Source organism: Triturus cristatus, chromosome 3_2, assembly GCF_964204655.1.
Source record: "Triturus cristatus chromosome 3_2, aTriCri1.1, whole genome shotgun sequence".
In the NCBI taxonomy this organism is placed as follows: domain Eukaryota; kingdom Metazoa; phylum Chordata; class Amphibia; order Caudata; family Salamandridae; genus Triturus; species Triturus cristatus.
In genome coordinates, this window is record NC_140584.1 from 909,312,089 (window position 1) to 909,337,890 (window position 25,802).

The window sequence follows — 25,802 nt, forward strand, 5'->3', positions numbered from 1 at the left end:
CTAAATCCATCATTATTTTGCAAACCACGCCACCCCAGTTCAGACATGGCCATATGCAAATCAGTCTTGACCCTGTGCCTCTTGGGAACAGTCCAGCCCGAAGAACGATGGATTAAACCCAGATCAGTTGACTGGGTGTGAGTGCTTGCAATGTTCAACACTCCGTCCATCATCCCCTTTGGTTTTGCTTTGTTCGCCCTAAGTTGGCAGGGTATGCCCAGACGTGGGTCCCTTTCTCACTCTGCCACTGGATTCAAGATAGCCTGGCTGATGAGGGTTATGAACCCGAAACCGGTCCCAGGATGCTTGTTTCTGGTCCAGGGAAGACATGGCTTGGCAGTTTGGGCTGGACTGTTCCCATGAGGCACAGGGTCAGACTGATTTGCATATGGCCATGTTTGAACTGGGGTGGCGGAGTGAGTTATAGAATGATGATGGATTAAACCCAGGTCAGTTGACTGGGGGTGAGTGCTTGCAATGTTCAACACTCCGTCCATCATCCCCTTTGGTTTTGCTTTGGCCTAACAAGCGGCCAGGAGAAATATTACAAATACGCATATGTTGGATTTATATTGTGTGGTCTTATCGTATATCTTTTTATATAAAGTTTATACTCGTTTTGATAAAACTTGTGTGGAGTCCATTTGTGGTGTCATCATTGGGTTGCTGTGAGCGTGGTTGCAAATACTTTACACATTTGCCTTGAAGATAAGCCTGGCTGCTCGTGCCAAGCTACCAACGAGGTGAGCGGGGCAATCTCAGAAGGTGACCTTCCTTTCCCCGACGTTGAAACGCGGGTCCCTATTTGGCCTAAGGTACCTAGCTCAGCCAACCAGAGTTCCCGGGTCTAACAGTGCCCCTCAGAAAGACTATCCCCTCTCCAAGCTGAGTTTTGCACGTTGGATCTCAAGTCCTATTCAGTATTGTCTTCAATCTGCAGGAAAACCCCTCCAGGCATGCTTTCGTACCCATTCTACATGAGTGGTCTCAGCCCCAACTGCTTAATTTGCCCGAGTGCCCATCCAGGACATCTGCAGAGCTGCTACCTGGAAGAGTACCCACACCTATACCAAGCCCTAATGCTTGGACTCCACGGTTCGCAGTGGCACAGCAGTGGGCCAAGTGGTGCTGAGAAACCTGTTTCAGTGGCGGTGAACTTTCTCCTTCATCCCTCCCTCCTTCCTTTCTTCTTTAAGACAACGCACGTTTTCTTCACTAATTTATTATTTTCCTTATGTTCCCTATTACCTATGCATTGGCCTATTATTTCTGTTTATGAGTTATATCTCTTCCATTGGTTACCAGTTGAGTGGATCTTGATTTAAAGCATGTTTTCGTGTTTTTTTAATGTTTAAAAGATAAATGCTGTAAAATAATCTATGGACCAAACAATTTGCTAATAACTGCTAGCTACTTTGATTCAAGCATATAAATCTATGAAAGTTCCAATACTGGAGTAAAAAAATAAGTTACTTACCTGTAACTATAGATTCACATGCGACCCGCCCTCCTCCCCTGAGAAGCTCACCTTTTGGACCTTTGGAGGTGTATGTCTTGCACTAGTGTTTGACAATCTGAAGGTCTGAGATTCTCTCAGGGGTGTTCTACAAGTTAGGGTATTCTGATGGGCTACAACCTATGGTTTCGTTTCTTTTACAAAACCATGGAGATACGTTACCGAATTGAAATGGGCCTCGGCCTATTTGCTAGTTTATGTCAATTGCTGTTTTGCTATACCGGGGACCCCCATCTCGACGAAGGGGAATGATTCAAGCATGTGAATCTATGAAAGATTCCAATACTGGAGAACTATATCTACAGGTAAGTACCTTATTTTCTTATCTATCTAAACATACCTTTGTGAATTGCCCACAAAGTATCTAAGCGCTGTAGAACTCTTTAGGATTAAATCTCATTCTTAGAAGATATAAGGATTGCCTGTTTTGTGTGAATTATTATTATGGCCCCCAGTAATTCTCTAGTGGTGTTTCTAGCTATGTCTTGTTTACTCAGCAGCTTTTACTTTGCAGGTAAATATAGCATATATTGAGTTTGAGTACACACTTTCCACAGAAACTCAGTAAAAATCCAACGATTTTGAAAGAGCATTGTTGAAATCTTCCAATAATAAGCTATTATCTATGGGATAAGTGACTATTGGTACTATTGCTTTCCCCTGTCCTTGTGCAGCCACAGTTCAGAGGTGTGGAAGTTCTGTGGGCGACAAGTGCTGCACTTCAAAGATTCAATGCAAATCGCATGCCGCAAACATGCTCACAATACAGTAATTTTAAACTCATTAAAAGGAGCAGGATAATGTCTCCATCCAAGGAAAGGCACAAGTACTACTCAGCACAATTTCAATTTTAATAAGGACTGCTATTAAAGTGACCAATGATTTTGTCAATTTAAGCTTTGGGTTCTCAAAGTGACATGTGGGCATGAGTATTTTAGAACCCTGTTGGAGTCCAAACTCAGCCTGTCCTCTAAATCGAATGTCCCAATCAAAGTTCCAAGGGGGGAGTAGAAAAAGAATTGTCTGAATATGCCTAATTAGAAATGAAAGGCACTGTGTTTACAGAAAGCATTTGTATCGTGTGGTTACAGGCTACTTACCTGAATGCATTGACCATACTTGATTTCTTACAGCCTGGGTCCAAACTGCAGTCATATGGACCTGATGTTATCCTGTTTCTGGCAGCAAATGAACTTGTGTACTATGAAGCACCAGCAGGTTTTTCCGTAGCATCAACAGCACTCAATGAGATGTCAGGATGGGCAGAAGAGTGTGTAAAAACGGGACTACTAAAATAGAATTATTTTTACAGATTTTTGTCTTACATAGGTTCACATCCTTTGAATTGTTTCCTGCCAACACACTTGGAATTCTCTATACCTTTACCATAGCAGTGTGAAAAGAAAACATTGTCTTCCCTACTTCCTTGTTGATGCATTTCTGTTGCTGTAAATGAGGTGGATAGCCTAGGTCCTTTCCTCAGAGGCCGTTGTCAGAGTATTATTGCATTTTTAATGCTAGGGAGTCTTCGCAGATAGTTCAGACTGATATTCATCAGTATTGACCTGTTTTATTTCACATATTCTTTATTGGAAAGTACTGCAGAAGCTATTGGGTCTACAACACCGATAAAGAGATTCATTTTGAAGTTTCATTTTCCCTGGAATGGCTTTCTCTCAGGTTGCTTTCCTAGAAGGCTTCTCTTCTCCACCAACGCCTGTGTTGAGAGGCCAAAAAAGCTTTTGTTTCAAACTAATTTCGTCCCTCCATTCTTCCACCGTTTTCTGTTTCTTCGTTTCAGATTGTGACTAATTAGTGGAAAACTAAAAAGGCATTCAATAAGAACTCCAAGACCTTTGACCTTAAACTGTGTAATTTAGCAAACATTTCAAACCAAATTCCTAAAGCTATGGCAGCAGGGCCAGTTTAACAAGTTATTTACCGGAGGAGCCAAGATGGCGATCGGGACGGCAGCGTAGACTCCCGGCTCCGTGAACCTCCGCACCCCGCACGGATATCCTGCACGAGATCCTTAGTCTGCGCTATGCGATCGTGTTTGTGAATGAGAGTGGCAACCGAACGTGTGACTCCGAGGTTTCTGGCTGCGGTACCGCCGGAGAAATGTGCATTTGAACTTTGCGGCCCGTGCAGCCCTGGAGCCGGGACCTCGAGTGGACGCCTTGGCCGGGTGGCAGTTCAACAACAGCGGCCGGTGGTGACTGGGTGGAGTCGGTCCACCGGAGCGGTGCTAACCTCGGCCTGCATTTCGCCGTGGTCGCTCCCACTGCTAAGCGTAGCGGACTGAGGGCATGCCCGGGGGTGCAATTCTCAGATTCTCCGGTGTTTGTCCCTGCCTTTGACTGTGAGCTGCCCGGACGCCGCCCGTGGCTCGCCCTGATCCTTGCGGGCTGCTCCCGGATTTTCGCGGGAGCTGGTCCGTGGTGGGGACGACTGTTGCCCGTGACCACGCAACGGAAAATTTTTGCCTGCCCCCGGAACCCTGTCTCCAGCGACGTGGACCTCGAGGCGCTTGTCCCTGGGTCCCGGCCCCAATACGGGTCGGGCCTCCCCGGCGGCCATCTTGTTGCGATGCAGCCTACCATCCTGTCCACTGGGTCGCAGCAGGATTGGGAGTGTGTGACTTTTGGGAGTGTGGCGGAGCGATCGCAGAGAGCTGTGCTGGGGTACGGCGACCTCCTAGAGGCCCTTGGTGCCCTTCATTTCTCCTTGGCTCGGGGCGTCGGGGTCTTGGGGAGTAAGCTCGATGGTGTGGCATCAGCGTTGGGACAGTGGCGGCCTGCCTGTCCACAGGTACACAGGGACTTCCCACACTGCACACAGGAGGACAATGTCGCGGCCACCCCTGCGATTAGTGCACAGCGGGACACTCCGGACAGTATGCTACCGTGTGATCGGCTAGCTGAGGGTTTGAGCTGTTCCGGAGGTATTGGACCTGAGTGGAAGGTGGTGGCCTCGTCCCGTGCACGGCCTCCGGCGACCCAGGGACAATTTCAGCAACAGTTGTCTGCTTCGGCTGATTCCGCCTTCCTGGACCTTGTGTGCAGTGCAGATCCTGGGGCAGCACTGGGAAAGACGTCCCTCCATGATGCGGACTGTGTTGGTATTCAGAGACTTCCACCCCACCTGTGTGCGTCGCTTCCCGGTCGTTTTTGGACACTCCTTTACCTTGGAACATCGGACATGGCGCTGGGTCGAGGGGTAGGCATGGGCAGAATTGAAAAGAGTGGTCATGGATAAGGCTGCTCCTTCGGGGGCGGTCATCTAGTAGACGGGCTGACTCAGGGGTGGCGTACTCTCATGACATAGCTATTAGCATATTAGGTGCACAATGCTCCCCATCCTCCTTTTTTTTATATGGTTGATTTTGTGCTGCTTATTGTTTGCTGTGGGGAGACCTCACCGTGCGGGAGGGAGAAGCCAGGGGTATGTTTTGAAGGCCCTCCTCCAGTTTATTATACTTTCTCTACCCCCCCATCTGGTGGGGTTCTTTTCTTACTCCTTTTGCCCTGTTTCTTCTATATTTCGGGTCTAGTTCCAGGGCGACAGGCACACTGCTGGGGGGAGGGGCCGTACTCATTTGCAGAGGTGCAGGGTGGGGGGTTGGGGGAGGGGATCCTTTAGTCTCTCATCTCTTTTTCCATGGCCTCCTTTTTCTTCTCCGCTTCTTCTTGTTTTTTCTTTTCTGGGATCAGCGTGGTACACCTCCTTTGTTGTGAATCGTTGCCTTTTCATGTGTGCCACAGTTTCCGGGGTGTTCTTGGGCGTTAGGGCGGGGGTCTGCAGGCGCAACTGTTTATGATATTCTTCCCCATCCTGAATTTCCTGTGCCTGCGCCATTGATCCAATAGATTGCTGTTTATTGCTTACGTCTATTACTCTGCCTGCCTCTTATCGCTGTTGGGAAATTGTTTGGCACCTGATCCTACTGTCTTGTTCCATTATAAAATGAAAAACCTTTTTTCTCCTGGTGTCCTACCTGCGCTGCTCACTGGCCGGACTATATTAGCATGAACATTCTGCTCTCCGAGGTGCCGCCTGTGTTCACATTTGATCCTTATTGCTCTGATTGCTTAGCGGCCGGCCCCGGGGGGTTGTAGGCCCATACTTGTTATTGCCTGAAATGTCAATAAAGGTTTAAAAAAAAAAAAGTTATTTACCTTCAGTAATGCTCTTTATGGTGGATACTGTATCTGACCGCAGATTCCTCACCGACCAACCCTCCTCCTTATTTGGGGCGAGCCTGCCTTTTGCAACCAGTTGTCAAGGTATGGGAAGACTGGTACTTCCAACCTTCTCAGATGGACAGCGACCACCACTATCACTTTAATGAACACCCGAAGGGCACTGGAGAGGTCAAAGAAGAGCATGGAGAACTGAAAGTGGCCAACCTGACATTGTAAGTAACATCTGTGGAATAGCAGGACAGGGCTGTGTAGGTAAGCATCCTGAAAATTCAGTGCCACCATACAGTCACCAAGATCCTGGTCAAAAAGAAATAGGGCCATGGTGAGCATCTTGAAGTTGTTCTTCATGAGAAAGAAGTTCAGGGATGGAGACCTAAATAGGAAGGAGTCCTTTCTCCTTCTTTGACATGAGAAAGTAGCAAGAGTAGTAGCCAGTCCCTATCTCTGACACTTGTAGCCCGTCTGTGGGTCCTTTTTTCCAAGAGAGAATAGATTTCTTGCTGGAGAATGGAGAAGTGGTCCTCTGGAAGCCTTTGTGGTTTAGGTGGCATATCTGGAGGGGTGGAGAGGAGGGTCAGAGCATTACTGTGTTGGACAATTTCATGCACCCACCTGTCTGATGTAATGCTTTGCAACCCTTCGTGCTAAAAATGTATCCGGTTGGCAGTGCTTTGCTGAGAATGAGCCCAAGGGGTTTCGCGGCAGGGGAGATAGTGGATTGGGTAGTTTGTTGCCCAGAGGGTCTGGACGCTGGCTGCTGGATCCCCCAACCTCTACCACTAAAGGTCTGTTGTGAGGTTAAATTTGTTGTGACCTTCACTGCAACCCTCCTCCAAAGCCTCAAAAGTGGTGATATTTGTGGGGGGAACTGTCATATGAGTGATGAAAGGCCAAGAGAGTTTGCTATTGCTTCGCAATTCTATGATGTGCTGTAGTGTACAGTCTACTTTGTCTCCAAAGAGACGAATGCCAGTCAGTGGCATGACTATGAGGGACTGTTGGACATACTTCGCCGCATTTTGACCGCTCTGAATAATTTGTTGAAGCTAAACAACAACAGGGTGACACTTTGTCCCTCAGAACCTGGGTATGGATATACAAACAAAAACAATGGTTCTGTCGGGCATGCTCAATATTTCTTTGCAAAAGGATTTTTTCTTTGATATAATATTACAAAACCTTCATTAATGATATCTGAACAATTCTGGAACACATAGCAAAAAACACGGACACGAATTAGTGAACATGCAGCGGGAGTAACCTAAATGCATTATCCTGCTTTCTTTTAGATCTCTCATGCCGGCAGCAAGTCCACGGCGGGTGAGTGGCCCTTACAGTGCTTGTATGCTCAGTTTTTACATGATACATTTGTGTGGTCCAGCTATCAGAGGTGGGACTATTGAGCATAATTTCTAATTCTCGTGTATCTAACTCATAGATTGCATCACTTGGATTGGTCGCAATTAAAGATGACCTACTAATCACAACTGAATAGGTGATTTACCAAGGTTGAGTGTTGTCACCCTTCTCTTAGTATTAACTTACATGCTGTGACTAGTTTTCAACAGGAAACACATTTTTGATTCATACTTTCCTTATTCATAGGTTGTCATCTCCTACTCCCCTACACCTGTCCTGATGAAGACCCGCCTTGACTTCTTAATTAATCATTGATTGGGTTAAAACGTCGACGATCTCTTAGGGTCCAGATATAACAAGGCTCTGGGTGCAAATGATTGAATAATTTGTACGGGCATCAGAGTTATTGTTTTTGTCGTAATATTCTGGCCCACAACATTCTTCTCCCTTGTATATACTGTGGTTTTAATGTTATGTTATATTAGGCTTATATAGCGCCAACTCACCTGCAGGTCTCTAGGCGCTTTGAACCAATGACTAACAACTATAGGTCAGGCCCTGGACGCGAGAAGAGGAGATGCCCTACTCGAAGCTATTTTAAGTGGCAAAAAGCCTCTTTGAAGAGGAGCGTCTTCAGCTGCTTCCTAAAGCATAGAAGGTTACCCTCTCTCCGGAGTGATTCCGGTAATCTATTCCAAAGTTGTGGGACCAGCACTGAGAAGGATCTACCTCCTTTTGTTGACAACCTGTATCGCGGGCAGGCTAGCAACTGGGCATTCCCCGATCTAAGCGCTCGTTTAGGCTGATAAAGCTCTAAACGTTCCTTGATGTAAACAGGGGCCTGTCCATAGATCGCCTTGTGGGCTGTACAGAGGCTCTTAAACTCCACTCTCTGCACAATGGGGAGCCAATGTAATTTGTGCAGTAGGGGAGAAGCCTGGGCTCTTCTAGGGAGTCTGAAAATCAGTCGCGCAGCATCATTTAACACAACCTGCAATCTCTTAGTCAAAGACTTTGGTAGGCCTAGGTACAGGACGTTTCCATAGTCCAGCCTAGATATTATTGTGGCAGAAACAACTGTACGTAGCATGGAGAAGGAAAAAAAAGGGACAAGCTTGCGCAGTTGTCTAATCATGCCAGTGCAAGTCCCTACAACCGCAGAGATCTGATTGGCCATTGACAGCTCGTTGTCAATCTTTATCCCAAGACTTTTTTCTTGCTTGCTTGGGATCGGTATAGGGCCCAAGTCCTGGGGCCAATAAAGGTCACCCCAAGGTGAAGCTGTAGTTGAAACCACCAGTATCTCGGTCTTGTCTGGATTTATTTTCAGCAAATTTACCGTCATCCAACTGACCGTATGTCTGAGGATATCTTGGGCATTGGATGGAGCTGACATCGTATTATCAATACTCAAAAGTAACTGGGTGTCATCAGCGTAATTAAATACATGACAACCCATTTTGGCTAAAGAGTTAATCAGAGGTTGCAGATAGAGATTAAATAATAACGGAGAGAGAGCGGAGCCCTGCGGGACGCCGCACTCTAACACTCCGACCTCCGATATACAATCCCCAAACTGGATTCTCTGTGTCCTACCGTTTAAAAAAGACTGCAGCCATTTAAGAGCCAGGTCTTTTATCCCAAAACGGGCTAGTCTATCCAGTAGTAGGGAATGGCTGACAGTATCAAACGCCGCTGATAGATCTAACAGTATCAGGGCGCTAGGCTTCTTACTGTCAGCCATACCTCTAAGCTCATCTAGCACTGCAAGCATCACCAGCTCAGTGCTATGATGTGCACGGAAGCCTGCCTGACGCTCCTGGAGTATGTGGTGTGTCTCCAGGAAACCGGAAAGAGACTTCAGAACATGTTTCTCCAAAACCTTAGCCAAAAAAGGCAACTGAGAAATCGGTCTATAATTTTTCAGAATGGTCGCGTCGGCTCCCGGCTTCTTCAAAGGAGGTCTAACACGAGCTTCCTTAAAGCTGGATGGTAGAAAGCCGGTCTCCAGTGAACTGTTAAGGAGAGGAATAATATAATCTCCTAACAAGGAGCACGCCAAACGAAAAACCTTCGGAGGGCATGGGTCCGCCGGGGAACCGGACTTGGTTCTATTCATAAGCTTTTCAAAGCTTTGATGATCTTTCACAGGGAACCTTGAAAGAGAAATTTCCAGAGGAAAAAGAGGCTCCTGTAACGGAGGTGGGCCATACAACGTGCCATTCTTAATCTCTAAGAGCATGGTCTCCACCTTCTCCAGGAAGACGCGTTGAAACGTGTCCACATTTATTGTGGTTTCCGACGTTTCAGGTTTTTTACTCAGCTCCGTCAAGATGTTAAATGTTTCCTTCTGGATATTTTCAGCCTGACTAATGCGAGCTTCATAAAAGGCTACTTTTGTAGCCATAATCAGCTTTTTATATCTATTAAGACAGATTTTATATCGTTCCCTATCCGTGCCATCCTTTCTTCTCCTCCAATTCCTTTCCAGAGAACGAAGCTCCTTTTTATGATCCCTCAAGGCCGCGGTGAACCATGGAGCCCCTTTACCTGCTCTTTTAACTTTATGGGATTTCACAGGTGCTATTTCATCCATTGCCAGACTCAAGGTTCGTGTTAGGTTTTTATAGTCTAGATCTAGATCCTCACTAGGTATAAATGATTGAACATACCCAGGAAGGGTAGCGGACAAGGATTGTAAATCGACTCCTTTCCACTGACGGACTGCTTTCGTTTTTGAAGGCTTTTGAGCTGGATATCCTGTAATGGGGATCTCACAGTTTACCAAATAATGGTCGGACCAAATACATGGAAGAATATCAACGACAACTACCTCAGGATCTGAGCTCCAGATAAGATCTAAGATATTCCCTTTAGTATGCGTGGGGGCATTTACCAGCTGTCTCATTCCAAGAGATGACATAATGCTCTCCAGATGACAAGATATCGAGTCATCATGACTTTTATCCCAGTGCATATTAAAGTCTCCGGTTATCACGATCTTTTGGTACCGGGTACAAAGATCAGATATCAAAGAGGCAAGTAAGTCGTTGAACACTGCCGTCGAGTTTGGCGGACGGTAAACAGTAAAGATTACAAGACATGAGTTGTCCAACGTGATCTTCACACCCAGAACATTAGATATATCCAGTGATTCAGCCGCTATTTTAACAATCTTTAGGTGTTTTTTATACAAAATTGCTACCCCTCCCCCCCTAGCATTATGGGCTCGATTTTGCCAGACCACATCATACCCAAAGGGGAGGGCCGCTATAATATCAGGTAAGGAGTCGTCACCCAACCATGTCTCCGTAAGGGTTAGGACGTCAATGTCCTCATCCTGCAACAGTGTGAAGATCTCTAGGTGGTGTTTATGGAGCGACCTAGTGTTTAGACACGTTAGTTTTAGCGTACGTGCAGTAGTCCCCGATCTCCCACTGGGGGTTCTTAATAAATTCATATCCCCAATCCTCCCCATAGTAGTGATATCTAGTTTCGTCCCACCACTATCTAAGTGGCGTAGAACACTGCCAGAATAAGAATGGCGGAAAGTAGTAGTCTCCTGACCTGAGCTCGGACGGGCGCAGACGGGCTGAACTCAGGCGTAACTCCGGCGGAAATCCGGCGAACCCGCTGCGCGTGCCCGCTGCGCGTCTGCATGATCGCCTTAAATGCACCACTAGCGTCCTAGTGAACACTAGAGCTTAGACAAAGATGGCGCCGCCCGGCGTCCTACTCCCCAATCCAATATGTCCCCCACGTAACCCACGTAATAAGAAATGGGCAAGGACCCGCTAAAAGAGCGGTGGAATAACCAAATTAGAGTGCGAGTACGAGGCCTGTTAGGTTAAAAACAGGGGAAAAATTAAGCAACACAACTTAAATAGAAAACCAGGGAGATACGTTAAAATAGGTTCTTACAGGCGCATTAAAGCCACTTGAGTAGAGTGCGCGATGCAAAGCGCTGAATAGTGTTCATTCAGAGGTCCAGAGTTGCCGGCAAGAATTTCCCGCCTTAAATGCACCACTAGCGTCCTAGTGAACACTAGAGCGTAGACAAAGATGGCGCCGCCTTGTACATAATATATACGCCATGTTCTACCACTGAGCACAAAAGTCACTTTAGTACACATCACTATAAGCTTCACCTGTTCTTGACAGCCTTGTTTTCAAACTTGCGAGTATATAAATGCTTTAATTTATATTAAATACAAGAATATTCACTAATTGGCGTCCGTGTTTTTTTCTATGTGTTCCAGAATTGTTCAGATATCATTAATGAAGGTTTTGTAATATTCTATAAAAGAAATAATCCTTTTGCAAAGAAATATTGTGCATGCCCGACAGAACTATTGTTTTTGTCTGAATAATTTGATGGCGTTCGTCCGGGACTGCTCTCCATGTCCCACAACGCATGCGAGCAACGCCCAGAAGGGAAATCTAATAGACAGATTGCAGGGTAAGACTGGCATAGAAGAATGCTCTTTTCCACAAAGCATCTATGCATTTGACCCTCTGTGTGGTGGAGTGGTTGGAAATGCATTTGATTTGAGTCAGCTGGCGGAAGCCTGAACCACAAGACTCTCTGGTGCTGGTTGCTACAGGAGGAATGATCGAGTTCCGAAAAACTGGTGGTCTGTGCCAACAGACTATTTGTTTATTGACAGGTGGAGGCAAGAAACTGGCTGTGCTCGGGTGCCTGAGGGCATCATTGAATGGAGTAGCAGTTCTGAAGAGTCTTTTCTGGCTGCAGGTCCTCGGTAAGCACATTTGTTTTAGCCTCCTCTGAGGGAAGCTGGAGATCAAGAACTTCTGCATCTCTTAATCACCATGGCGAAAAAGGAAAATTCCCCCATAAAGTGGGCAGGTTGCTGATTAAGACCAATGTCTGGAAAGGTTTCAAAGCCACTGCCTTCCTGGAGGTCCAGAACTAGATTCCCATCATCCTGTAGGTATGATTCATCATATACCTCTGTCTCCGAGTCAGAAACTCTATGCTGCACAGGAAATGATTCTGAGTTGTGTCGGAATCAGAATGCTGTGCAATAGGTTGAGGTGGGTGAGACTTCGATTGAGGTTGTTGTGGATTCGCTTTGGACTCTGAAAGGACTATTGGTCTGTCTTCCTATTTCTGTTACATTGCTGCTAGCATGGTAGTCTGTGCTGTAGGAGTCTAAGTAAGCATTTGTCCCAAAGTCAAAACAGACCCCAGAGCGGGGACGAATCTGGCGCCTGGGACAAATCTGCTGGTCAACCAGATTGGAGTCCTCCTCGGATCCATTGGGCCCAATGGTATGCCAGATAGATCCAGAAAGGTACTAAAAAATGACAGCATCGCTTCTTTGAAGGCCTGACTTTGTTGTGGTGTCACTGATTAACCTGGGGCTAGATCAGAACTAATGTGGAAGCCAGTTCAGTAGGCGACCAAGATCTTGAGGTACTTTGGCATTCATTCTACGTCTCCTGACAAGAGTGATGAGAAGAAAAGTAGCCATGTTTTGACTTCTTGAGTTTCTTTTGTTTTTTGACTTAGCTGAAGACTTGGAGTGATATGAAAATATCTGTTGAAGCGGCCTCAGGGCCAAAAACTCATCCTTGCCCTCCATTTCGATTGGGACGGTGCTTTCCGAGCTTTTATGTGGCAACATAGTTTGTCCTGGTGGTCCTGGATGGCCTTCAGTTTCATCTCAATCATATATCGCATAACTTTGAGTTGTGTGAGGTGCCAAGACACCAGAGACAGACCTTCGTTTAGGTCCGTCACTGACATCTGCTTGTGAAAATCCTTACAGGGTTTGAACCCCGTCGTCTTAGGGGGAGCCATGTCCCTTGTAAGGGTTGAATATTTTTGTAAAATGCTTTCTGTCAGTTGGCAGAAATAGAGGGAGGGAACTTTAGATCTGCATCAGAAGGCATGGAAAGAAAGGAACTAACTATAGTGCAAGAAGGTGACTGTTAAATTATCCCGCGCCGCGACCACATCACCCCCCACCTGAGGAACCTGCACTGGCTCCCTGTCGACAAAAGAATCTCCTTCAAGCTCCTGATCCACGCACACAAGGCACTCCACAAGACATGCCCAGCCTATCTCAACAGTCGACTCTCCTTCTACGTACCCAACAGGAAACTCCACTCCGCAGACCTCTCCCTGGCTACCGTCCCACGCATCCGTAGAACCACAGCCGGAGGCAGATCCTTCTCCCACCGCGCTGCCAGGACCTGGAACACCCTCCCCCTCATCCTACGAAAAAACCGAAGACCTTCTAACCTTCAGGAGACAACTCAAGACCTGGTTGTTCGACCAGTAGCAACAGCACCTCCCCTCTCCCCACCCTCAGCACCTTGGAACCCTTGCGGGTATGTAGTGCGCTTTACAAATTATTGATTGATTGATTAAATTGTTCCCTCGACGTAATCTCTGGGGCGGAGCCAACAACGAGCTGCACAGTGCCACCTACCAGCGCTTGAGGGAATAGCTGAGAAACAAATCTCTAGGTTACGACTGACCCCTAAGGATATTCACAAGGGAAGGAATCTATGATTAGTAGTATCCATCATAATGTTATCTTAAGGGCGTAGTGCACCTCTTCTCAGCATGGAGACCTCAATGATTGCTGCAACTACCTCCTCTAGTAAATTAATGTGCATTGACCTGGTGGGTCAGTGAGCCAGCTGCTTTCTTTAAATGATTCCCAAAGTTGAATAAGACATTCCCAGAATGTTGTCCAGTCCGAATTCCATTTCAGTCAAGTGTTGACTTTGCCTGCATTCTTTCAATCTTCTTCCCAGGCAAAAACAGAGTAAAAATACTAATTGGGCCCTTTCTTATTATATGACCAAAAACTAAATAATTTGAGGGTGCATTTCGATTGCTAGTCCAATTTGGGCAGCGTTTCAAAGTACAAGGGATTTCAAAAATAGGGCATAGCCTGAAGGATCTTTTCATGTATTGTCTTTTTTCACACGGCACAAGGAGAGCTACAGTGGATTCTTTTAAATCCAAGCCAGCCAATTGTTACACTAGGTAAACTTCATTTCCCCCAGTGTTGTATCTTCACCCATCGACTCTCTGTGAGCAGCAACTGGCTTCTCTAGAACCTTATTCCTCCACCTTCCCCTTCCAGTGCTGAAACCTCTGGTTCATACAGTTTTAAACGTAACCGGTTCCACAAAAGAAGTGACAGCAATTATGTCCGCTATACATTTGAAGGCAGCTAGGTGGCAAGACACTGCACACCTTCACTAAGAGCTACTGCTTTAACAATGAGTTGAGGATGGAAACAAACGTGTAGCAGGCAGTGACGCAGAGCCTTTTTCATGAAGGACGATCCTCCTCTCCTTTATTCATATAGACTGCTCTAGTCTAAAAGTGTGACAATCTTTGGAAGACGCAATGCTGGGGATGAAGAAATTATATGACCAGCAAATGTAGTTCTCCAGTTTTAGTATCTTTCATGGTCACATGTGATCCTTTGTGGTGAGACATAATGGCATCTCGTTCGCGTGAAGCTTGTGATTAAACACCTCACAGGCTAAAGGCCAAACCAGTAGAGCTAAAGGATGCTGTATTAAATGAGGTCGTTGAATACTTATTGGTTTTCTGTCTCATGGAGTCTCATGATGGGCAGAGTAATTTAAAGCATGTACATCTCTGTAAAAGTCCTGCACTTCCAACTTTAATTGTAGGTAAGTAACTTTTCTAACTTCATTTTTCCTGTGTGCTAAAATAATGAGTGTTCTTACCCAAGTGCAGCCATTTTATTGATTTGTGTGGGAAGACCGTAGGCTCAGACCCTGGCTGTCCAGGATAAGTGATCTGCCCCTTGAGCCATGTTGTTACAGCAGCTGCTAGCTGTGCCAGTGTGAAGCCAACCAGACAGTCAGACAGCCAGGATGCAGCTGTATCGATTTCACATTTTGCATATAGATGTTAAACTTATTTTATTTGATGAGTTTTATATAGCGCTGGCTAGACCCGGAGGTATCAGAGCGCTTTACATACGGAACAGCGAGTTGCAAGTTACAAACAAGTTATTACATTTGTCACACAAAGTTACATACAAAGACAAGAGTAACTAGAGAATACCAAATAAGGACAACTGATAAAACAAAGTTAAAGCAGTAGTAGGCATTACAAGAGCATGGAGTAACAGAGGACAGAGTATCAAAGGACATAGTATGAAAAGGGGTGAAGAGGGTAAGGGGGGGGGGAGTAAAAAGGCTAAGGAAAGCAGATCAGGACAGGGAAATGAAAAGCGAAAAACAAACCGGTGTTTGGACCCATAATCTCAGGAACCCAGGACTCAGAGCCTGAAAAAGGAGAGAGGAGTGAAGGGGACCTAAGGGGGAGTAAGAGTTAAAGGACAGTACGGCTAAGAACGAGGAGCAGTCCAGCGGTAGAGGGAAACGTTTGAGGATCGCCAAGATGGAATCCAGTGGGAAAGAGGAACGGACAAGGGTCGACAGGATGGCCAAGTTAAGGGAACCAACAAAAAAAATCCAGAAATGGCGGGAGACACGCAAGTCAAGGCCCAAAAAAAACCCCAGAGAGCGGGTAAAACGGAGTGGAGCCGGAGGGGGGATGCCTCCAAAAACGCCAAAGGAGGGCAGAGTGCTTGAGGAAGCCGAGCAAAAATGGTCCATCAAATGCACAGGCTCTCGGTCGCTGGGGCAGTCGTGCCGTAGATCCGCACGCCAAGGTCTGGGGAAATCTGCCTGGGTGTTGGGACAACAGCAGTCCCTGCGAAAGGGAGGCAGCAACGCAGTCCAGGAGGGCGTGCCTCCCAAAAGCAAAGAACAGCCTGGGGGCGACTCGCCGCCTCTGCACCCCCGTACCAGGAAAACAAGACTCACAAGTCCTGGACGTCCCACGGGAGGCGAAGCTGGAGGGCAGGCAGAATGGGAAGCAGCAGCAGTCGATCCCGGAAGACATCAGGAGGGTTGACCTTGTCCCAGTTCTTCCGCAGCCATCCAGAGAAGCGCCACCAGGCATCTGCACCGCTGAAGGATAGATCAATCGAACAGTCGACCAGCACCGTCTCATCAGGAAGCAGGGAGAGGAAAGGTGACAGTAGCGGAGAGGTGCTGAGAAATATGCCAGAAGCCTGGCTGGGTAGGTGACGGCCATGGCAATGCGCCAGGGCCAATCTCCCCTATAGCTGTCGATGCAGCTCCATCGGACAACGGCCATGTTGCTCTGGCCCTGCCGCTCAGAGAAGTGCTCCTGATTTCGTCTGAGGTAATCGAATCCAAAAAGAGGAGATTGGAGAGACGATGGCTGCAATCTGAACACTACCCCGGTGAGTAAAAGGCTCGAGGAGGGGGTGGAAATGTCGGAATTTAAGCCAAAAAGGCAATCCCTGGCTGGGAGCTCCCAGCCAGAGCACCTCACCTGTCGGCCATTTTGAGATTGTCTTAACCAGCTCAATTACAGGTAGCCTTGTTGTCTTCTCCAGTCAAGCACTTTTCTTCTTCTTTTTTCAGGACTGAAGTTGGAGAATTCATTTATCATGTCGACAAATATTATTGGAAAAAGTATTTGTATTCTGGTTGGTTAAAAAAATCTGTACATGGTTACACCAAACTGCAGGATGGAACCATTGCCAGGCTTGCAAGTCAGCAAAAACGTAATTTGAGCAGATTATGGTACCAAGCTGAGTTTTAACTCATGCGTCACGTTTTCTATGAGTGAGATATAGGAAGAACACAGGATTCAGCTATCTGACTGTTCCTTTACGCTACACAAGACTAAAGGTTTCCTTAATTGAGAAATCCGTGCTTCTTGGCCTTTTTTTCCATATTTGTTTTTCATTTTAAACCATAGCAATCAAACAACATCAACAAATTCTCATTGGGTATCGTTGCAGATACATCCCAAGATCATAGGGTTTGTGAGCCTTTTGGCCTTTAAATGTCGCGGAAGCTACCCTAGGAGTTGCATTTTAGATTGAAGTATTGGGCTTTTTTTGTCAGTTTTCCATTTTCTGTATCGGCAGCCTATTTAAATTGAATTCCTAACTGCTGACCATAGGCAGACTTAGATATAAGAACACCATATTTTGAAGTTTTAAGACCTACACTTTCATTAAAAGCAGATGTTTCCTTTATTGGTGCATTATTATAGTAAAGTAGTAGGACCTAGATATAGGAAAACTACTTTTAAAGAACCTGGGCTGAAAGTGCCCTGCACTTTATAAATTCAAATTCGTAAGTAAGGCTAAGGGTCCTTAAGTTTGGTGAACAGAGTACTCCGTCATAAATATGGTGGGGTGGGTGTCCTGTCCTCCTTATCATGTGCATTATATCATATAGTACTAGTAATACGGCGGACAAGATATCTGTCGCATTTTGATGGAGTATCCCATCTGCCAAACTCTAAGGCACTTAGTCTAACACCGAGCACACCATGTAGTTGAGCGTTGGCCGGTCTTTTTAAGCCCTCATTACAGCAGGAGTCACAGGACTTCTGCAGTGGTGATATGGGACCTGGTAATTCCTATAAAGTGGGGTTTTAGTAATTCCTGGTGTATGCTGTTACTGCACCGTTAGAGATTTGCTTCATAGAAATCAGAAATGAATATGTTTCAGTTCTGAAAAAGAAGTTCACTCCATTTGTAGCAGTGATTGTACTTTAAGGAACCCTTCTTCTCACCAAGAGCTTGAAACATCACCCGCACACACCACAGTTTCTCTTGTTTTGCGTTATGTATACCCTTGCACACGAATGCACATAATTGAATATCAAACATGTTCTAAATTCCTGGTCTCAACACATGGAGCTCAGACACCCACCTAAACTCCCTAAGCCCCTTTGAAACGCCTGGCTCTAAGTGGACATTCTCACTGTTCTCGGGTTGAGTTCCTGTGGACATACCAAAGATAAGAATTTGAGCAATGTGAATTGGCAGTCTGGCAACTTAAATTAACAGATATTCATGATGGTAACCACTGCATATCTTAAAGCAATTGAGTAGTTCAGCATGGTCTTCTGACAACCCATGGCCCATTGGGCAGGCACATAGTAGGCCGTTGCTCACTGCATTTTTAAAAGCCTAATAACACTTGCAAACTCCTAATCACAGGATGATTGGGTCTTCCAAACTGCACAGTATTTTATGTAAGGCATTTTTTATTGTTCCCCAGCATCAGCAGAGCACGTCACTTTTTAGGTCTCGCCTAGGCAGCGCGCATGCGCTACTCTAGGAGGGCCTTTAGCCATCGGTCTTGACTTTTCAAGCACTGCACTCGTGCTTGTGGCGGCATCCACCTTGCGGGAGCTAGCAGCGGCGCGCCACAAGCACAAGTGCAGTGCTCAAAAAGTAAAGACTGCTCTCCCAAGCGCGCGCACACGCGCACCACTCATGGGCTTACCTCCTGCTCCCTACCTCATCTCCCTCTCTCTCCTCGCCCACACGTCCAGGCCACTCACTCGCTCCGCCCTCTCCGTCTCCTTTTTGCTTGCGCATTCACAGAGCAGCAGCGTCGTTCTTTGGGTTGGTTGTTGGCCCCACCCCCAAAGCGCAAGCATCTCCCATATTTACTCCCGGTCCCAGGGCCATCTAAAAGGAGGGAGAGTCCTGCGGGTAAACACCTGCGTTCGTCAGCTAACGCTGCAATTTACTTAAGTAAACGCTGCATCACTTAAACCAATCTCTTCTGTTTTCGCCGTGTTCAGTAACACAAGCCCGTCAATGAATGAAAGTATTTTCCCTGTATGCCGCAGACCCGTATTTTGTGAGAATGCAGTGGAGTGTCTGTCGCACACTGAAGGAAACATTTGTTTGTACAGGTATGGGCAGTTTCGGATAAGAAGAATCCCTTTACGCGTTCACTAACAAACGTGGATGTGAAGGCATTAGAGCGCTCTACATGAGCACTAGATTCCATCACACAATGTCATTTTTTTTTTTAACAGTTTCTCAGTTGCATCTTCTAGAATAATCTTGGCCAATGGACTTCATTCCCGAGTACTCGCATTGCTAGGCAGTTGTATTTCTGGCATGAGTGTTACAACGCTGTTTGCTTAACTAAGCACAAGTGTTTTTCGTAGTGCATTTTTCTAACGTTTGACTTGGGCTCAGAGGGAAGTGGTACTGAAGTAAAATCCAAACCCCAACCTGGGAGTCGAGGGATGGCTTTTGTCTGGTTATTCCCAGAAAAATACAGTACTAACTTGTAAGCAATGCACTACCTAGAACTTTCAGTACACAAATCCTCCATCTCGTTTTCCGAGCACACACAAGTGCCCAACAAACGAAAGTGAAACTGCGTGCTACATGGCAAAATACTTATAAGGACCCAAAGGCGAGACCTATTGGCTATGCCAATGCTTGTTTTATTTGTTGCATGAGCCTGTCCGCTACAAGGAGCTACGCCTAGTGAAGCTTTGTGCCTATGGACTTCGTTTGAACCCAGGTTACAGATTCAAAGAGGTGGAGAGAGTAGTGTTACGTGTACTAGACAGCATAGTGCTCTTAATTTTACCCAGTTTATTTTCCGGTTCTGTGACATCTGATCAAGTTTCTTTTGTCCCTTGTCTGATAAATGGTGATTGCTATTGTTAAGTTGTTCTGCCTAACCTTTGCCATAAAAGCCTGGGTATACCATGCCTTCAAGCATTGAATTCCCTGATTGAGTCCTTTGCAGTGACTGACAGTAAGTCAATGGTTTTGCTCTTTCTTCAGATGCAGTGGCAGAATGTTGAGCATGTTGGTGACCAAAGTCCCTACGTCACGTCCATAGTGCTTCACATCAAGCAGAATGTGCCAATCATCCGGGACAATCTGGCCTCCACAAGGAAATACTTTACGCAGTTTTGCATCAAGTTTGCCAAGTAAGTAAAGATGCTTTGAATGAAGTCTGTCCTTCTTGGCAGTAACAAGTGCTATATTCCTTTCTCTGTATACCTGAAGAACAGTTGTATATGCTTATACAGAGACTTTGCCTAGCGTTTGTCAAGGTATGTGTATTTGTTGTGAGGGTATCCTGGCACTGAGCAAGTGTACAGGCCCCGTCTCGAGAACAGAGCGGTGGTGTTACTCGAAAAGCCAATAATTCAGCTTCTTGAGGAATTCAAGGAGAGAGGAGGGTCTGGTGTGTAGTGGGAGATTGTTCTACGCTTTAGGAGCGACATATTAGAAGGCTCAACCCCCATCTCAACCTACGCCTCTGTTTTTGTGTATGCGAGGATGTGTGTGAGTAGGAGCACGAAGTGTGAGTAGGAGTCCGGCAGGGCAGAGGTGTCTGACTGGTTGATAGAAGGGAGTGCGATTGTTCAACTAGTTCGGGCCAGTGTAGTGCCTTGAATGTGTGGACGAGGAGTTTGAACTGAGCACGCTTGTGTATTGGGAGCCTGTGGATCTCCCAAAGGAATGGTATGATATGAGTCCGGCATGGAAGGTTGAGGATGAGTCTGGCTGTCGCTTTCTGGATGGTTTGTAGACTTCAGGTGAGTTGCTTGGTGAATCTGGCGTAGAAGACATTTCGGTAGTTCAGTCTGCTGGTGACAATGTTTCTGGTCTTGTACGATTGCCATTTGAGGCACTTCCTTAGCATCCTCAGGGTGTGGAAGCAGAAAGCTGTGGCAGCGTTGACTTGAGCAGACATGGCCATCTTGTTATCAATGATCATCCCGAGAATACTGGTATGAGAGGTGGAATGTAGGTGTGCATCTGAGGTCACCAACCGATGAGGTGGAGTCCCAGATTTGTTCTTTTTTTCCTTAAAGATAACTACTTCTGTCTTCTTGTTGTTAAGCTTGAGACAGTTGGACTTTGTCCAGGTCGCAACCTCGTTGATGCAGATGGTGAACTTTTTCCTTGTTCTTGGTTCTATCTGAGAAGGACAGAATGAGCTGTGTGTCACCGACGTGTGAGAGGATGCTTGTTATGGGCGTGGATGATGCTGGCTAGTGGAGTCATAAATGTGTTGAAGAGGAAAGGGCTGGGGGTGTACCTTGAGGTACTTCACAAATTAGTTTCTGGGCTTCCAAGCTGTGCAGTTTTAGGCTGATTGTTTGAGTTTTTCAATCAAAAAGGAGAAGATCTAGCAGAGACCAGGACCTTGAATGCCAATCCTGTGTAGGCGTCTGATGAGTGTGGGGTGTTGAGATGTAGAGAGGTCCAGAATGAAAAAGACTGCAGTCTTTTCTCTGTCCAGGATAATGTGGAAATTGTCTGTTGAGGTGATGAGTACTGTTTATGTGCTGTGATTGGGTCTGAATCAGACTGTGCGGCATCTAGAAGCTGTTGGTAGGCTAGTTAGTCAGTGAGACGTCTGTTGAGGAGTTTCTCTAAAGCCTAGTCTGGGTATGGTAGGAGGCAGATCGGTCTGCAGTTGGTGAGCTTGGTTTGGTCTGATGAGGGTTTCTTCAGCAGGGTGGTGACTGTGGCATGCTTTCAGTCTTCTGGGAAGGTGGCTAAGTTGAAGGAGGCATTGAGGATCAGGGTGAAGTCTTCGCTGATAGGGTTCGGTCCCTTGTTGAAGTCCTGTTAGGGGCAGGGTTTTGACGGGGCTCAGGAGTGGATAGACTTAATGGTAGCAGCGATATCATCTATGGTGATGGCGGGCCACATGTTCAGGGTCCATTCTTGGTCGGAGACTGGTAGGCTTGCTGTGCGGTAAAAAGGGTTTGGTTGTAAGGTCGAAATTGCGTATATAAAGATGGTCTTGTTGCAGAAGAAGTTCGATAGATTGTTGAAGAGGTCTTGAGTGGAGGTGATGTTGGAGGTAGTTGCACACACAGTGAACTCTTTGATAATGGCAAATATTTCCTTACTGTTGCTGTTGTTAATGCGGTATGCTCGGGCTGCAGGCTAGGTCTTCCAGATTTGCTGGTGGTAGTATCTCAGGGCGGATTTTAACATGTCTTTGTCCATGGGGTCTTGACTCACTTTCCACTTGCTCTCCAGTTGCTTATAGTGCTGTTTCATCAACATAACTTGTTCTGTGTAGCAGCTGGCTTGTGTTCATGTTCTTGCTTTTTTGCTGCGCTTGAGGGGGCCCCAGGAGTTGGCACATGCAGTGATACAGTTGGTGAAGTTCTTGTTGTCTTCTATCAGGTTGCTGGTGAGTTCCGTGCGTGGAAAGGTTGGAAGCCCAGTCCATCTCTGGGATGTTTTTGAGCAGCAGCGGGCAGCTTTAAAGGTGTTCATTCTCCTGTGGCTTGGGACGGGAAATGCTGAAGCTGACATGGGTGTGTCCTGTATAGGTGACAGGTGATGGTTTGTCGACTGTGATGTTTTGAACGAGGAGACAATAGGGTCCAAAAGGTGTCCAGCAAAGTGGGTTGGCCTGGTGACATGCTTGGTGATACAGAGGTTCCTGAGATTTCTCATGAGGGCGATGGGGCCAGTTCAGTTTTACAGATATTAGTCTAGGTCTCATAGGAGAACGAAGGTGCAGGAGTCGATGATATGAGGCACAACAAATTCAGTAATGTCACTGGTGAAGTTTGAAAGGGGTCCTGGTAGTCTGCACACAAGAGTTCTGCGTAAGGAAAAGCTGGTGGTGATTTGTTGCTTGAATTTGAGGCCCTGCATGTAGCTGGTCGCGGTGTCCATGGTATTGGTGCAGCTTATGGTCTCCTGAAATTAATGGCGACTCTGCTTCTGGGCTTGTGTTTATAGACTTGTCTGGCAATCTTGTAGTCGGCGTGGATGGCGGTGCCAATGTCTGTTGTGTAGGCCAGGCTCAGAAAAAGTTTATGTGAGGAAGAGCAGGTCCAGGGCGTGATTAGGCAATAAGTCCCATACTACTGTGATGTCTGGACTAGAGGATTTGAGTTCCGCCTACCTGGATGACATCTCAATCAATCAATCACGCGTTTGTTGAGCACTACTACTCACCCGTAGGGGTCTCAAGGCACTGGGGGAGGGAGGGGTTTCGTAGGTTCCAGTCCATCAAGGAGGGGGTCTGTCGAAGAGCCAGCTTTTGAGGTTTCTTGTGAAGATGGGGAGAGATGTTTGTCTGAGGTGGAGCGGGAGAGCTTTCCAGGCTCTGGCTGCGAGGAAAGAGAAGGAGCGGCCGCCTGATCTGGTCTTTCTGGTGCGGGGGACCACGGCGTAGGAGAGCTGGGCTGATCGTTGGGTCCTTTGGGGTGCGTGGAATTTGAGTCGGCTGTTCAGGTATGCTGGTCCGGTGTCGTGGAGGGCCTTGTGAGTGTGGGTGAGCATCTTGAAGGTGACTCTAGCTTTGATGGGGAGCCAGTGGAGTGTGGGCAGGTGCTGGGAGATGTGGCAGTGTCTTGCTAGGTTGAGGACCAGTCTTGAGGTGGCGTTCTGGATGTTCTGTAGCTTGCGTGTGAGGTTTTTGTTTATTCAGTGCGTTGCCGTAGTCTAGTCTGCTGGTGAGCAGGGCGTGAGTGACGGTCTTTCTGTGTTCGAGGGGGATCCATTTGAAGGTCTTGTGTGGGAGGTGGAGGGTGTGGAAGCAGGAGGACGAGACGGTGTTGATCTGGCTGTCCATTTTGAGTTCGGAGTCCAGGATGATTCCCAGGTTACGTGCGTGGTCCGTGGGGGTGGGTGGACTTCCGAGGGCCAGGGGCCGCCAGGTGTCGTTCCAGGTGTCAGGGTGTGGGCCCATGATGAGTACTTCTGTTTTGTTGGTGTTTAGTTGAAGGCAGCTGTTTTTCATCCATTTGGGGACGGCTTCCATGCCTTCTCGAAAGTTGTGTCTGGCGGTGTTGGGTTTCATTGGATAGGGAGAGGATGAGTTGGGTGTCGTCTGCGTATGACACAATGTTGAGTGCGTATGTTCTGACGATGGGGGCGAGCGAAGCCATGTAGACGTTGAAGAGCGTAGGGCTGAGGGATGACCCCTGGGGGACTCCGCAGGTGGTTGGTGTAGGGACCAAGAGGAAAGGGGGAGTCTGACCTGCTGCGTTCCGCCGGAGAGGAAGGAGCGGATCCAGTTGAGGGCCTTGTCTTGAATCCCTGCGTCGTGGAGTCTGCGTATTAGGGTACGGTGAGAGACTGTCGAACGCCGCTGAGAGGTCGAGGAGGATGAGGGCTGCTGTTTCTCCTTTGTCCAGTAGGGTGCGGATGTCGTCTGTTCTGGTGAGGAGGGTGGTTTCCGTGCTGTGGTTTTTTCTGAAGCCGGATTGGAAGGAGTCGAGGATGTTGTGCTCTTCGATGAATGTGGTGAGTTGGCTGTTGATGGCTTTCTCGTTGACTTTCGCTGGGAAGGGGAGCAGGGAGATGGGTCGGTAGTTTTTGAGGTCGGTGGGGTCCGCCGAGGGTTTCTTGAGGAGGTGGTTGATCTCAGAGTGTTTCGAGTTGTCGGGGAACGATGCGGTTGCCAGGGAGAGGTTGATGGTGTGGCGGAGCATGGGTGCGATGGTGTTGGCGGCTCTGTTGAAAATGTGGTGGGGGTTTGGGTCTGTGGGGGCCTCGGAGTGGATTGAATTCATCGTCTTCGGTGGTGAGGGCTGTCCAGTTGTCGATCGTTGGCTTCATGGTGTCGGGGGTGGTTGGTGAGGGTTCATTGTGTTGGTTGTTTTTGTCGAAGTTGTTGTAGATGCTCTTGATTTTGTGGTGGAAGAAGGTGCTGAGTTTGTTGCAGAGGTCTTGTGAGGGTGGGATGTCGGAGTCCTCGCTGATAGGATAGGCGAACTCCTTGATGTTGAAGAGTTATTTGCTGTTGTGTGCATGGGTGGAGATTCTGTCTTCGATTGCTTTTTTCCTCGTTTTTCTGATGACTTGGTGGTGGACTTTGGTGGCGGCTCTGAAGTTGTTGTGGGCTTCTGTGGATTTGGTGTTCCTCCAATCCTTTTCGAGGCGGCGGCAAGTGCGTCTGGACTCAAGAAAGTTCGGTGGTAAACCATCTAGCTTTCTTGGCGTGGGTGTTGTTGTTTTGCTTGAGGGGGGCTAAGGTGTTGGCGCTGTCGGTGATCCATCTGTGCAGGGTTCGGGCTGCGGCGTTGGGCTCGTCATTTTCCACAATGGTAGGGGTGGAGTTTCTGATTGATGAGGTTAGCTGGTCGTCTGTGATTCTGGTCCAGTTTCTTTGTGGGAGCAGGTGCTGGTGTCTGTGGACATCTCAGTGTTCAGTGCCACTTGGGAGGAACATCTGCACCACCTCTAGGAAGTGTTGAAGGCTCTGCAGAGGGCAGGCCCCCACGATCAAGGCCAGCAAGTGCCAGATCGGGCAGGGTTCAGTGGTGTGCTTAGGACACCAGGTAGGAAGTGGCTAGGTGGCAACCTTACAGCCTAAGATTGACACCTTTCTGGCTTGAGAACCCCTCCAAGATCCAGACAGAGGTGAGAGCCTTTTTAGGCCTCACCGACTATTACAGGAGATTTGTCAAGGGCTATGGTACCATTGTTGCCTTCTTGACTGAGCTGACTTCCAGGAAGCAGCCCAGGAATGTGAACTGGACTGACGCTTGCCAGAAAGCTTTTGATGCCCTGAAATCTGCCATGTGCACAGCGCCCGTGCTCTAAGCGCCCAACTTCTCAAAGGAATTTGTGGTACAGACAGATGCTTCAGAGCATTGTGTGGGGGCTGTGCTCTCAACTAAATGAGGAGGGCCTAGGCCAACCTGTAGCCTTCATTAGTAGGAGTTTACTTCCACGGGAACAGAGGTGGAGTGCGATTGAGCGTGAGGCTTTTACTGTGGTCTGGGCGCTAGAGAAGCTGAGGCCCTACTTGTTTTGGACTCACTTCCAGGTTCAGACTGACCACAGGCCCCTCAGATGGTTAATGCAGATGAGGGGTGAGAACCC

At 47.3% G+C, this 25,802-nt stretch overlaps 1 protein-coding gene across 1 annotated transcript in view; it reads left to right on the top strand.

Annotated features, from left to right (window-relative positions):
- VPS53 (VPS53 subunit of GARP complex) overlaps positions 1-25,802 on the top strand; it is an 898,950-nt gene that overhangs the window by 678,272 nt on the left and 194,876 nt on the right. The window contains exon 18 of the mRNA XM_085649360.1: positions 19,764-19,912. Coding sequence (XP_085505486.1) covers positions 19,764-19,912 — 149 coding nt within the window. The remainder of the gene's footprint in view (positions 1-19,763; positions 19,913-25,802) is intronic.